Source organism: Lontra canadensis, unplaced genomic scaffold (genome assembly GCF_010015895.1).
Source record: "Lontra canadensis isolate GAN:19392208 unplaced genomic scaffold, GSC_riverotter_1.0 scaffold184, whole genome shotgun sequence".
Taxonomy (NCBI): Eukaryota; Metazoa; Chordata; class Mammalia; order Carnivora; family Mustelidae; genus Lontra; species Lontra canadensis.
The window spans coordinates 564,104-577,091 of record NW_022631178.1 but is presented as its reverse complement, the minus strand read 5'-3'; the positions used below and the strand labels follow the sequence as shown (position 1 = coordinate 577,091).

The 12,988-nt window shown below is 64.5% G+C and overlaps 1 protein-coding gene across 4 annotated transcripts in view; it reads left to right on the top strand.

The window, feature by feature from the left end:
* The window catches only part of SBNO2 (strawberry notch homolog 2), a 46,807-nt gene that overhangs the window by 17,876 nt on the left and 15,943 nt on the right, over positions 1–12,988 (top strand). For 3 of the 4 annotated variants that reach the window (XM_032847117.1, XM_032847115.1, XM_032847114.1), the window contains exon 4: positions 94–205. In XM_032847117.1, the coding sequence (XP_032703008.1) occupies positions 94–205 (112 nt within the window). Of the gene's footprint in view, positions 1–93; positions 206–9,135; positions 9,367–12,988 lie in introns of those variants that run through there. The other variant, XM_032847118.1, reaches the window with a different exon arrangement.

Here is a 12,988-nt window from a genome sequence, read left to right as displayed (position 1 = left end):
GGAGCTGAGTCGCCTGGACGCTGGAGCTGGTCCTTGGGCCGGTGGCTCTTGCTCCTGTCCTGACGGCTGTCCTCTGTCCCCGTCTCCCTGCAGCCAGTTCATGAGCTCCACCTCCTTCCTCGCCGGCCAGCCCTGCGTGGACACCAGCTACGGACCCCCCACCACCACCCCCAGCTTCCTGCCAAAGACGGGCGACTTTCCTCAGGTAGGGACCTGGAGCCGCGGTCCCCCCAACCATCCCCGTGAGGGTGCATGGGCAGCCTTGGCCCAGCTCAAGTGCCCATGGTCTATACTCGGGAAGAGCTGCTGCCCCCGTGGCGAGCTGCTGCCCCTGTGGCCGAGGGCTCCCAGGTCACCCCAGTGGCTTCCCTGCAGTGAGAGAGCCGGGCCGGAGGCGCACCCCTGTCCGCTTGGTGCTGGCGCCCCAGGTGTGGCTGTGGGGCGGCGTCTGGGGGCGCTGGGTCTGCTTTTCCAAGCGGAGCACCTCCCTCTCCCGGGCGCAGGCCCCCATGCTTGCCCCATCCGGGTGCCGTGGCGCCTCATGCCCTGTACCCCTGGCAGGGCGATGCTCCGTTGGGTGCCAAGACCGGACTGGGTGTTTGTGACCCAAACGGTGGCCGTTTGAAGAGTGTAGCCCACCCACACTGGAGGAAGAGACACGTGCAGTTTCATTTTGGGGGGGGACTCCAATGCACCCTCGCCGGCTGCGTCTAATGGCTCACCCTCCTTGCAGCAGGCCCCAGAAGCCAGGTGCCTCCAGAGAGCATTTGTGGGAAGGAGCCCAGGCAGGATCTGAGGCTGGGAAGGGGCAGCCTGGCGATACTGAGTTTCCCTCAGAAACGTGTGGGACTCGGTTTCGCCACAGCTGGGGTACTCGAGCACGCAGTTTGGGAACTGTCCATCCCTGGGAGCTCGGGTCCCCGGAGCCTCAGCTTTCCTTGTACAGTGGGGGCTTGTGTGGCTCCTGGGGAGCCGTCCGGGAGGATACAGTTCAGCTGGAATCCCCTGGACCCAGGCAGGGTAGGTTCTGACTGGCTCCCTCTGCGGGGAGCTGCCCAGTGTCCCTGTAGCACCCCGTGGGGCCTGGAGCCAAGTCCAGAACGGGAGCTTCCTTGGAAACAGGGTCTTTGCACGTGTCACTGAGTTAAAGTCAGGAATGAGCTGATCATGGAGCAGGGATCCCCTAAACCCAGTGGGTCCTTGAAGAGCCGAAGGACACAGGGGAAGCCCAGGACAGTGGCTTCAGCCACAGGCAGGGCTGCTGGGAGCCGCAAGGGGCGGTTGGGGGTGCAGCCTGGGAGGCCTTCACCCGGCAGGACCGGACCGCATGAGCATGTGTGTGTGTGTTTCAAGCCCTCCCTCTTCAGTTTGGACCCCGTGTGGCCCCCTGGGAAGGGGCTTGGCTGGGCCTGGAGGACGTGCGAGCACAGTGGGCTCAGCTGGCCCTCGGTGGTTTGCAGGCCTCATCTGGCCCCCAGCTCTCCCAGGGGGAGGGGGCAGCGGGAGAGGGATAGGGGGGTCCCCGTGGTGGCATCCCAGCAGCCTTTGCAGGCATACGTGGATTCTCCCGCCAGCTGCTGACACGCAAGGACGCGCTGGCCTCTCTGGTTTGGCGGCTGCCATCGCCCCGCCTGCGAAGCACCCATGTCCACGACAATGGGTGCGGCTGGCGGTCCACGGCCTGACCCCCTCCCTGAGCCGCCATGCGTGCTCTGAGCGCTGATTGAGTTCTTCCGCTCAGGTCTAGGACAGCTCCTTGGCCAGCCTCAGTGTCTCACGATGCCGGCTCCCAGCCAGGGCGCCCCCTGCTCTCCAGGCCGGGGAGCTGAGGCTCCTGGGAGCGGAAGCCCCAGCCAGGGCCGCCCGCCCGGCTCGCTTTCATGCACTCAGCTCGTGCCGCTTCTCTCTCCGCTCTGCCCAGAGCCAGATGCGCTTCCTTTGACCCACCCTTGGGGCCGCCGCACCTGTGTCTCCCCGCGTGTGGGGGTCGCTGCTCTGCGGTGCAGCTCGGCTACGCCCGGCTCACAGAGTCGTACCGAGCGCCTGCTGAGCTCGGCAGTGGCCCACCTTGGGCCACCCACCCAGGGGCTGCTCGGACCCGATCTTTCTTCTAAAGCAGCAGAACCTTCTTTGAACAGAATCTCTCCCCGGTGCTGTGTGTGGGATTAGACAGATATGGGACCAGAGTCCAGTTGGGGTGAAGGGTCCTGAGGCCCCGTTAGCCTCCTCCATGCCCTTGTGACCCCCAGGCCTGCGGGCCACGCTAGGAAGGGGGCCAGACCCCGCTGAGCCTCAGCCAGTGGGCCTGCCACAGACACCCTGTGCTCCTGACTGACCGAATGACATCACCATGATGACCAGCAAAGTGATAGCCTCAGAGACGTCCCCTTCCTGGTCCCGGGACCTGTGATGTGTCCCCTCCCAGAGCAGAGGGGACCTTGTCAGGGTCCCGAGTTGGGGTGACCCTGGGTTCCCGGGGGCCCGGCGTCCTCACCAGGTCCTCATGAGAGGGAGGCAGAGGGCGGGGGTCCCGGAGATGGACAGACCCCGCGCTGCTGGTGGGGAGGATGGGGGGGGACCGCGGTCCAGGAAAGGGCGGGAGCCTGGTCTCCCTGGGGCCCCGGGGGGGATCATAGCTTTCGGTTTTGGACTTGTGATTTCCAGGACCACAGGGTGATAATAAATGTGTGCTGTTTTCAGCTGTAACATTTGTGGTAGCTTATTATGGTAGCGAGAGGACACTGACGCACCATGGGAAGCCCACATGTGGCCCATGGCACGTTCTGACATTCTCCACTGTGCTATTAATCGGAAGGAGTTGGAGCTGGGCTGCAGCCAGGAGTGAACATAAACCTACAGGCCTTGATATACCTTCTGCTCACTAAACCCGAGCCCTGAATTTCCTGGCAGCCAAAGCAAAAAGAGAAAGGAGATAAGCTGTGTGACTCTGCCTGCAAGAGAAGCCTCCTCTCCCAGTCTCCTTGGGGCACGGAGCAGTTCCCTGGGATCCGCGCCCCTCCCCTCTCTTCAGGGAGGGCATCTGGACTGGGTTCCCGGGCCTGTGCCTAGTCTTGGCTCCAGCTTCACCGTCTGAGGGCCTTTGTTCCTTGTGTTGTGACAAGGGCTGACACGCTGAGCACTGGGGGGACTGGGTCCCTCCCTCGGTTCCACGCAGGATCCAACCCAGACCTGGGACGTTGGCAGGGGGTTGACTGTGCCCCTGTATGGGGTCCCTGGGTTTTTGTTTGTTTGTTTGTTGTTTTAATTTTAGTTTTATTTTTAAGTAAACTCTACACCCAAAGTGGGGCTTGAACTCACAACCCTGAGACCAAGACTCACATGCTCTGCGGACCGAGCTGCCAGGTGCCCTGGGGTTCCCGTTTTCTAGCTTCCGGGTGGGGCCTGCAGCCCGTGGGACCCTGCTCTCCGGAGTGCAGAAGGTCAAAGCTAGTCCTCACTCAGAGGCCACTCTGTCCCCCTGGATAGTCGCAGCTGGACCCTCTGCAGTGGCCCAGAACGCAGGGGCCGGTTCCAGGATGAAGGGCACGTGTACCCAGGGGTTACCTGAAAATTTCAGGGCTGATACTCTTTCTGTATGTGTCAGGGTTTTGTGATGAAATGAACTTTACGGCACTTCAGGTGCATAGGGAGGGTGGGAAACAGTGCCGGCTCTCCGCCGTCTCACACGCTGCCCCAGTCTCCTACACGTTCTCCGGCACGTTCTCGTCGGGTGGCACTGCGGTCCGTCCCCCCAGTGCAGCCAGCAGACCAGAGCTCCCAGCCTGGAGCGCAGGGAGCCGGGCCCCACTATGCAGGCTGGCCTGGGGCTGGTGCGCTTCCCAGGGTTTTGTGTTCTCGGCGGGAGTCCTGTGGGCGGGATGCTGCATTCTCGGGTGTCACCTGTGTGCCTGCCCTTCTACGTGTCTTCCTGTGCATGGCGCTGACCTTGAGCCCTGGTCAGGGCAGTAGCGCTGGGGTCCTCCCGTGTCCCCCGGCCACGGTCAGGTTGCTGCTGCGTTCCCCTCTCCCCCGGGGCAGGTGCGTCGAGGCTGCTGGGGACCCTGGTCTGTCGTGGTGGGGACGGGATGGATTTCCTCGCGTGTGGCTGGATGTGGCCTGCAGTGACCGTCACCCTGGTATCTGTCTAGCAGACGCTGCGGTCCCTGTTCCTCCACTGTTTGTCAGCTGGAGGACTTCTGTGGGGAGAGCTGGCCCTCTGCTTACTCGGCCACCTGGCTGTGACACGAAGGGCCACCGTCAGGGGCTGCACGCTTCGGTGCTGCTGCGTGGGCTGCTGGGAGTGCCTGTCTGTGTGTCCCCGCTCGGAGACGTCTGGGGTGACCCAGACTCGGTCCCTGAAGACCCCGCCTCAGCCTGCGCACCACCCGCTTCCCCAAGGAGGGCCTCTTCTGACCGTGGCTGGCATGGAGCCGCTCAGGTCCTCCGGCTCTCACTGGCGCCCCCAGTAGTCGAGGGGCCCCCTTGGGGTCTCCCACCCCCGGTGTGAGTGCACGGCTTTTCTTTTATTCCTTGCTTTTGATTTAAGCTGTGATTTGCAAATCATACAATTCAGTGACTCTTAGCAGATTCGGAGGGTTGTGTAACTATCACCTCTGTGTGATGCCAGAATGTACCATCGCCCCAAAAGGAAACCCTACATCCACTAGCATTCCCCACTCTTCCCTGCTCCCCAGGCCCCGGCCCTCATAAGCCCCCTTCCTGTCTGTGGAAGAGCCTGGTCTGGACATGTCACACGCGTGGACTCACACCCCGTGTGGCCTCCTGTGTCTGGTTCCCTCCCTGAGTGTCATGGGCTCGGGGTCCATCCCGGGCCATGCGCCGGGGACGCCTCTCTCCTGCCAGCAGCTGAGGGACGTGTCCGTGTGTGAGGGACCCACTGTGTGTGCCTGCTCTTTGGCTGACGGGCATCTGGGTGGTTCCCACAGTGGGATTTTTGTGATCCTGAACCCTGGCTCTGTGAACATCCGTGAGCAGGCTTTTGTGCGGACTCGGGTTCCAGGTTGGCTGAATCTGATCGGGGGTGTCTGGGGACACATTGAGGTCAGCTGGCGCTGAAGGACTCAGGGTCGCGGACCACGTTGCCCAAAGCCTTGTGCTTCCAGGCCCCGCCCTATGCTCTCCCGACCCTGGGATCTCTGGGGTCCTGGTTGTGGACGTGCTGCCCAGCCCGTGTGCCCCCTGGGAGCGGGTGCTGCCCTGACCCCTCCCCCCAGGTCCACCTGGACCCCGAACATCCCGGCCGGACTCTGGGGGAAGGCCCCTGTCTCCAGACCGAGCCAGCCTCGTGCAGTGAGTGGGGTGGGCACCGCCCTGAGTGTCCCTCCCAGCATCTCGGGGGGGCCCTGCACCCACCCAGTAAGGACACTTTCCGTGTGCCGGCCCGGGGCTTCTGGGAAGCCAGGATGAGGTCACACTCAGGAAAGCGCTTTGCAAACTCTCAGCAGCTCCCCGCTGAGGGGCGGACAGCACTGCCTGCTCTGCAGAGGGACTCTGGCAGGGAGCAGAGGTCGCAGCACCCCCCGGCAGCCCCTGGTAGTTACCAGCACTGGCAGCAAGAGCCAGCAGGACGCTGCTTCTCTAAGGAAGCCTCCTGGTTCCCGCTGAGCCGCAGCCAAGAACCCAGCCCCCGCTCCGTGGTCTGTGCCGAGGGCCACTCTGTGGTCTGCCTGAGCACCACAGACCAGTGGGAGCAGGAGCATGGGTGTCTCCACAGGGTCGCTGCACAGAGGCTGGGACAGCCAGGAGCCAGGGGACAAGGCGGTGAAGGGTGGCCAGGTGCTTGGAGAGTGGCCCCTGCAGAAAGCCCTGGGTCGGGGTCCAGGCCCCCCCACCCCTGACTGCAACACCACAGAGTGCTCAGGGTCAGCTGTCCCCACGGCAGTGGGCTAACAGCCGTTTCTTCGGGGGCCGTGTGAGCCAGGGCTGCCCCCACCAGGCCCCACCAAGAGGGTGACCTTGAACCACAGAGAGTATGCCCTCACTGTGCTGGGGCCAGGTCCCCCAGATCCTGGTGTGGCGGGGCCGCACTCCCTCCTCGGGCTCCAGGGGTGGGTCCCTTCTGCCTCTCCCAGGTCCGGGGGCTCCAGGCATCCCTGCGCGTGTGGCCACATCACTCAGAGCCTGTCCCGGGGGCATGTGGCTACCTCCCCGTGCATCTGTCACGAGGACACACCAGTCATTGACTGCCTCACGGCCTCCCCCTTCCTGTACGACCTCAACTGAACTGACTGTACGTGCAAAGGTCCTGTATCCAAATAAGGTCCCGTTCCCAGGTCCCGGGGGGCAGGACGTGAGCGTGAGTCTTTGGGGGACATAACTCACCCCTGGACAGGAACATCCCAGCAGTGAGGTGTGCCTGAGGGGACCTGCAGTGCCCAGCCCACCCTTCTGCCCCGTGTCCACCCCCACCTCCCCGGAAGTGGTGGCCTAAAGCCCAGCAGGGCATGGCTTGTGTGAGGGCCCGCGAGGCGGGGAGGAAAGGAGGCAAAACCCCAGCACAGACTGGGGGTTCTTGGGGAACAGGGCAGCTGGGCCATGCCCGCCCCTCTTTACCCCACCTGGCCCAGGGCAGAGGGTCACCCCGGGGTCAGAGGGGGCCCTGCCAGACAGCACCCCAGCTCCGAGGCAGCCAGATGGGGACGGAGCCAGTCCTGTCCTTGGGGGCAGCCCTGCTCACACACATGACCTGTGTGTAAGTCACTATGTTTGACTTCCGCCGGGGCCTCTGCCCAGGTCCCCACTCAGCCCCTATGCCTCCATCCAGGCACGCAGCAGACCCCCAACCTGTGGCCTCCAGGGGGGGTGGGCAGGGCGGCCAGGGGCCCAGTGGGTGCTGGCTTCCCTGTCTCCCCAAGGCCACCCTTGCCCATCGGCCAGCGGTCTGCCACTGAGATCTAGGGGACGGATAGTCAAAGGTCAGAAACTGCTGACACCTGACAGACCTCGCGGCGGTTGGATCCAGTCATGAGAACTCGGCACGTGTACTTCGCGCGTCTTTCGGGTTTGGTTTCTAGTCATTGTTTTAAACCTCAGTCCAGGTCCACGTGCCTTGAAATCCGCGCTTTGGGGCATCTTGCCGGCTCAGTCAGGAGAGCGTGTGACTTTATTTATGTATTCGACAGAGAGAGACACAGCGGGAGAAGGAATAGGAGCAGGGGCAGTGGGGGGGAGTGGGAGAGGGAGAAGCAGGCTTCCCACTGAGCGGGGAACCTGATGTGGGGCTCCATCCCGGGATCCCAGGTCACAACCTGAGCCGAAGGTGGACGTTGAACCACTGAGCCACCCAGGTGCCCTAAGCGTGTGATTCTTGATTTCAGGGTCTTGAATTCAAGCCCCATGTTGGGTGTAGAGACTATTTACAAAAGAAAATGAGTGACTAAAAACTGTTAGAAAAAATAAAATAAGGGTGCCTGAGTGGCTCAGTGGGTTAAGCCGATGCCTTCGGCTCCGGTCATGGTCTCAGGGTCTTGGGATCAAGCCCCGAGTCGGGCTCTCTACTCAGCAGGGAGTCTGCTTCCCCCTCCCCCTCTGCCTGCCTCTCTGCCTACTTGTGATCTCTCTCTCTGTCAAATAAATAAATAGAATCTTTAAAAAAGTAAAATAAAATCCACCTTTTTAAGGTAAATTCACAGGGTTGTGCAACCGCAAGTTCTGTCCAGTCCCAGAACTTTCCATCAGCCCTGAGGAAACCCCGTCCCCATCAGCCATCCCCTCCCCCAGCCCCTCAGCTCCCACAAGTCCCCTTCCTGCCCGTGGAGGAGCCTGGTCTGGACGTGTCACACACGTGGACTCACACCCCGTGCGGCCTCCTGTGTCTGCTTCCCTCCCTGCGTGTTGTGGGCTCCGGGGTCTGTCCCCAGGGCAGCGCATGGGGGCCTCGCTCCTGCTGGGGCCGGGGACACTCCCGCACGTGGGTGGGCCACATCCCCCTGTGCGGGGACACTGTGCTTGTGACCACCTTTTGGCTGCCGTGAGTCGTGTCGCTGTGGACGTGCACTTAGGGTTTGGTGGGACGTGTGTTTCCGTGAGTTCCGCCGTGTACGCAGCCGTGGACTCGCAGGGTCGTCGGGTGACTCCGTGTGCAACTGTCCGAGGAGCTGCGGGACTGTTTCCGAAGGGACTCTCCTGCGTCACGTCCCCGCCTGCGTGGCGGCCGGCTCCGACGTCTGCACGTCCTGGCCGGCACTTGTCACTGCGTGTCGGGGTCGGGCTGTCCGGGGGGCCGTGACGTGGCGTCTCCACGGCTCTGGTTCGCATTTCCCTGCTCCCGACGGTGTGAGCGTCCTGCTGCTGGTACTTTCCCTTCTACATGCAGTGCTGGGGCGGGGTGGGGGGGAGGGGTGGGGGGCTGCAGGCTCTGCGGTGCAGACAGGACAGGAATGCCACAGTGGCCCTGTCCCTTACAGTCCCCGACAAGGCCCATGGCCCAGGGCCCTCCCCGCCCCAGCCGCAGCCCCGCAGGTGCTCCTCACCCCCAAGCACGTCCTGGGAGCCCAGCCTAGCATGCGGCTGCTGTGTCCCGTGGGACGGGGCACCGTGAGGTGCTCGCGCAAGGTCTCTGACCCACGGGGCGCTGCCCACCAGCCCAGCCTGTGCCCCTCTATCTGTGTGGGGCTGAGGGTGCAGGGCCAGGCAAGGAGAGGAAAGAAGGGGGTTTGGGAGACAGCCGTACCCTTGGCAAAGTTCCAAGAGAAGGAGCAGGGTAGGGGCCTGGGTTCCTGCAGGGAGGCCCCCCATCTGGGGCCGTAGCATGAATAGAGGCCTCAGGGGAGCCGGGCGAGGCCTGGAGACAGGCTCCAGGGTGCCTGGGGAAAGCTGTGTGGAGGGCCGTGGAGGGGCGGGCTGGGCCTGCCTTTTCTCCCTGTGGCGTGGGGGCTTGTGCCCCTCCCTGCCATGGGCACCCCAGGAGCAGGAGCAGGTCCCTGCTGGCCGGCCGGGGCAGTCTGCACCCAGAGTACCCACGGGCTGGGGAAACCAAGGCAAGGGCGGGGGGAGGTGGGCGGCGGCCGGAGGGCGCGCCGGGCCGGCGGGGTGCGCTCCCGCGGCTGGGGGGCAGCGCGCGGAGAGCTCTGTGGCTAGATTACGCCCAGTACAGGAATTCTCGCTCTGCCAGTAATCACCCTGACTTCCCAGGCAGCCATCATTTCCTGAAAGTCAGCCGCCTTAGGGGAAGTAGGCGCTGGCGGTGACTAACCCGACATGCAAATGCGGCCGGGCCGAGAGCGGCCCAGCGCCGCCTCGGTCCTGCGGGAGCCGCCCGCCGCCGTCCAGGGCGCCCTCCGCAGCCGTCGCCCCCGCGCCATGTCCCAGCTGCGCTTCTGGCTGCACTTCGCGGCCCTCAACAAGGTACCTGCGCGCGGCTCGCTCCCCGCCCGCCGACAGCCGGCCCCCCGCCGGCAGAGCCCGGGCCGCCGGGACCCCGGAGAGCGCCCCATGGCGGCCGGCCTGACCCTGACAATCTCGGGGTGTCCTGGGCCGGAGCTGGCGGAGTGCGGTTTGAGGTGGGCTCCCAGCGGCCAGGTAGGAACGGCATCCTCCCTCCGTCCCTCCTCGGGATCCCCAGGGGTCCCGGACGGCTTCCAGCCACTAACCCAGGGCTAGTGGGACAGAGCCTGTCTCCACAAGGGCGTTTCTGGGGTCCGAGTGGCGCTGAGCAGCTGCAGGTCCCCGAGGGAAGCCCAGGGTGAGGTCTGGGGTGGGGCCATCCTGTCCTGTGCCCCCATTCTATGGGGGACACTGTTTGGCCGGTCTTCATCTGGTCCAGGGAGCCCCAAAATGCTGAGAGACAGTAACCATGGCGGTGACCCTGTGACCTCCCTGGTCCCCCAGAACAGTCAGGGTGACCCCCCACTCCCTCTCCGCTGGGGGCTGTTGCTGACGGAGTAGGGTGGGGGCCTGGCGTCTTAGGAGGCACTTTGCTGGGAGTCCGTGGAGGGTGATTTTGGGTTTGGGTCATCTTGGGGATCTGCTGGTGGCCGCTGGGCATCTGGTCCTGACCCAGGGGCTGGTGAGCCACCCACCTGGGAGGGGTCAGCCCTCGCCTCATCCTGCCACCCTTGCCGGGCAGGGAGTGCGGCTAGAGGGACCCCGGTGCCCCACGTGAAGCCCTGCCTGCCTTGGACCCAAGAATCGAGTGGAGCAGTGCCCCGAAGTGGGCAGAACCCTCCCACTTTGCTAATAGCCCTTCTTCCGGAGCAGCCGTGTGCGGAGTTCCCGCACAGGACAGAGCTCCCGGGGCCCCATGCGCGGGCCCTCCGCTCATGCCACACGTCCACACAGTGACGGGCAGGCCCCGTCCCCTCATTCACCAGAGATCCGCGCTCTGTCCCGGGACCCCATCCGACCCCACAGGATTTCCGTTGTCCCTCTGCTTCAGACCCTCCGGGCCAGGACCCTGAGTCCACTGTTCCTTGTGTGGATGCCCTGGGAGGTCAGAGGAGGGCTGGCCGGGGGTCCCGCAGGACGTCCCCAGGCTGCGTTCATCCCATCAGGGGTCCCTGCTGCTCACACGGCTCCTGCCTGTGGCCACTGGCCCTGTCTCCTGCCGGCTGTGCTGGCCGGGTCCACACCATCCTTGTGGGAAGGGGTTGCTCTGCGCCACCCACGCAGGGGGGCCCACAAGCACCCACCTTTTGCCAGGTGCCATTCCTCTTCTACGGCCCTGGTCAGGGCTCCTCCCCACCTGCCCTACACTCCTGCTGTGCCTGCTTCACCTTCAGGAAGCAGGCCCACCCCTCGGGGCCTCCTGGGGCTGCCAGCCTCATGGCCTCAGGGGCACTTGTCACTGTGACCAAGCTTGCGGGGTGATCTCTGGGAAAGCCATGCTCAGATGTGGTTCCAGAAGGATTTTAGCAAAGGTAGACGGCCACCCGTACCCAGACCTCCCCTGGCAGCCCGCAGGGGTCCGTGCTCCATGCGGCCTCCGAGGACTGAGCACCCAGCTTCCATGGCCCAGCCTTCCCACCTCGGACCCCAGCTGCCCTGGAATGTGGCAGAGTCCCCGGGAGGTGCTGGTGGCCAGAGAGCGGGCCTCATGGTTAGCAGGGCCAGACCTCCCACTGCCCGCTCAGCACCACCCCCTGCCCACTGGCCCCGTAGATGGTGCTCTGACTTGTGCCGCTGCCGGTCATCCAAGCAGTGTCGAGGTGCTCCTTTCCCACTCGGGGGTTGGTGTGGCTCTCCTGCCCCATCCCCATGCTGCGGACTTTTCCACACCTTCCCAGGCCACTGCCTGCCTGAGCTGGTCCTGCCAGCCACTGTGTCTCCTCGCCCGGGCTTGTCCAGGCTGTCGAGTCCTGCCGGGGTCTGCCGCCCCTGGGCCCAGGCTGCGTGCAGCCTGGGGGGCGGGAGTGAGTGGTGGTCCCTCTGGTTTCCTATATGTTGTCGGCCACCTGGGTACCTGCCAAGGTGCCCAGCCTCATACCAGCTGACTTGGCCACGGGTGGTCTTTCCTGCACAGACCCTGAGTCCTGGCCTGGCTGTGGGACCAGCTCCATCCAGGAGATAGACTCCCGCAGACCGCAGCCCCTGCGTCCGGCCACCGTCAGGGAGGCCTGGCCCCATGCCTGCCCATCCCTTCCCGAGGGGCCCCGCACAACAGGCCCCAGCCTGCCTTGGTCCTCGGGGCTGTGTGTGCTCTGGTGTCCCAGCAGACCCTTAGGAAGCTGGGTGGTATGACCTGGAGGCCCCCACCACCGTCACTACCACCGAGGAATAGGGATCCGATTCCGACACAGGTGAATGGGAGGGGAGCCCTCGCAGGCGGAGTGTGGCGGGCCCCGGCACTGGCCACAACCCGGCGCCTGTTCTCAGGGACCTGGGGGCTGCGGGGTCGCTGCCCTCCACCTCCAGAAGCCGGCTCACCTGTGTTCACGGGGCCTGAGCCTGGAGCGGCAGGACAGGCTCCAGGCCCACGTGTCTCCCTCCCCCGCAGAGTCCGCGACCCCCCCCGGCCAGCCCTGCCCGGCTTCCTCACCACGCCCCAGGGGTTAGTGCGCCAGCATGTCAGCCCGGCTGGCCTGGCGCTCCGAGGGCCCTGATGGGCTGAGACGTATAAGGGGTGCCCGCGCCTGGGGACTCCTGGAGGGCCGCTCTCCACTGCTCTCGCCCAGCCCCGCCTCCCTCCCCCATTGAAGCGTCTGCACGGACTCACCTGAGTCAGCGAGACCGGCCTCTAACATGGAGCTTGGCCTGGGAGGGCCTCGTCTGGGAGGGCCTGTGGAGGCTCCTTCCCCATGGGGGGTTGGCTGACCCCGGATCTAGGCCTGCAGGGGCTCAGGGAATCAGAAGGGGCTTCCCCTCCCCAGCTTCAGGCCCCCAGGGGTCCCTGTCTATAACTCGGGCCCCTACTGCCCTCTCCTGGTGGTCGGTGGCAAGGACACCACCACCCAGGGGGACAGTCTCTAGGGCGTCTCCGGCTGGGGCTCACTCCCTGCTGGTCCAGGAACCCTCAGGGCTGGTCGCCAAGTGTCCCAAGGATACACACAGGCGCTCAGCGTCTGTGACCTGGGGGTGGGGAGGGGCAGCATGGGAATAACCCTGGCATTGCCTCTCATATCTTTTACATTTAGGTTTCTGAATAGCGTGTAGCCTGTACAACAAACTCCCCCTCAAAGGTGTGGGGCTTTCTGTGTCCTGATATCCATGTACTGGTGTGACATGCTCTTAGTGTCACCTAATTCCAGAATGTTGCATCTCCCCAAAGGCAACCCTGTTTCCATCTGTTGTCACTCCCCACCCCCTTCCCAACCCCCATGAGCCCCCTTCCCGTCCGTGGAGGAGCCTGGTCTGGACGTGTCACACGCGTGAACTCACACCCTGTGTGGCCTTCTGTGTCTGGTTCTCTCCCTGAGCGTCGTGGGCTCGGGGTCCATCCCTGGGGTCGCGCGTGGGGGCACCTCTCCAGCTCACGGCAGGAGTGTGTCCATCATGCCTGGGCCCCCCAGACGTGCTGGCTGCCTCTCATCCT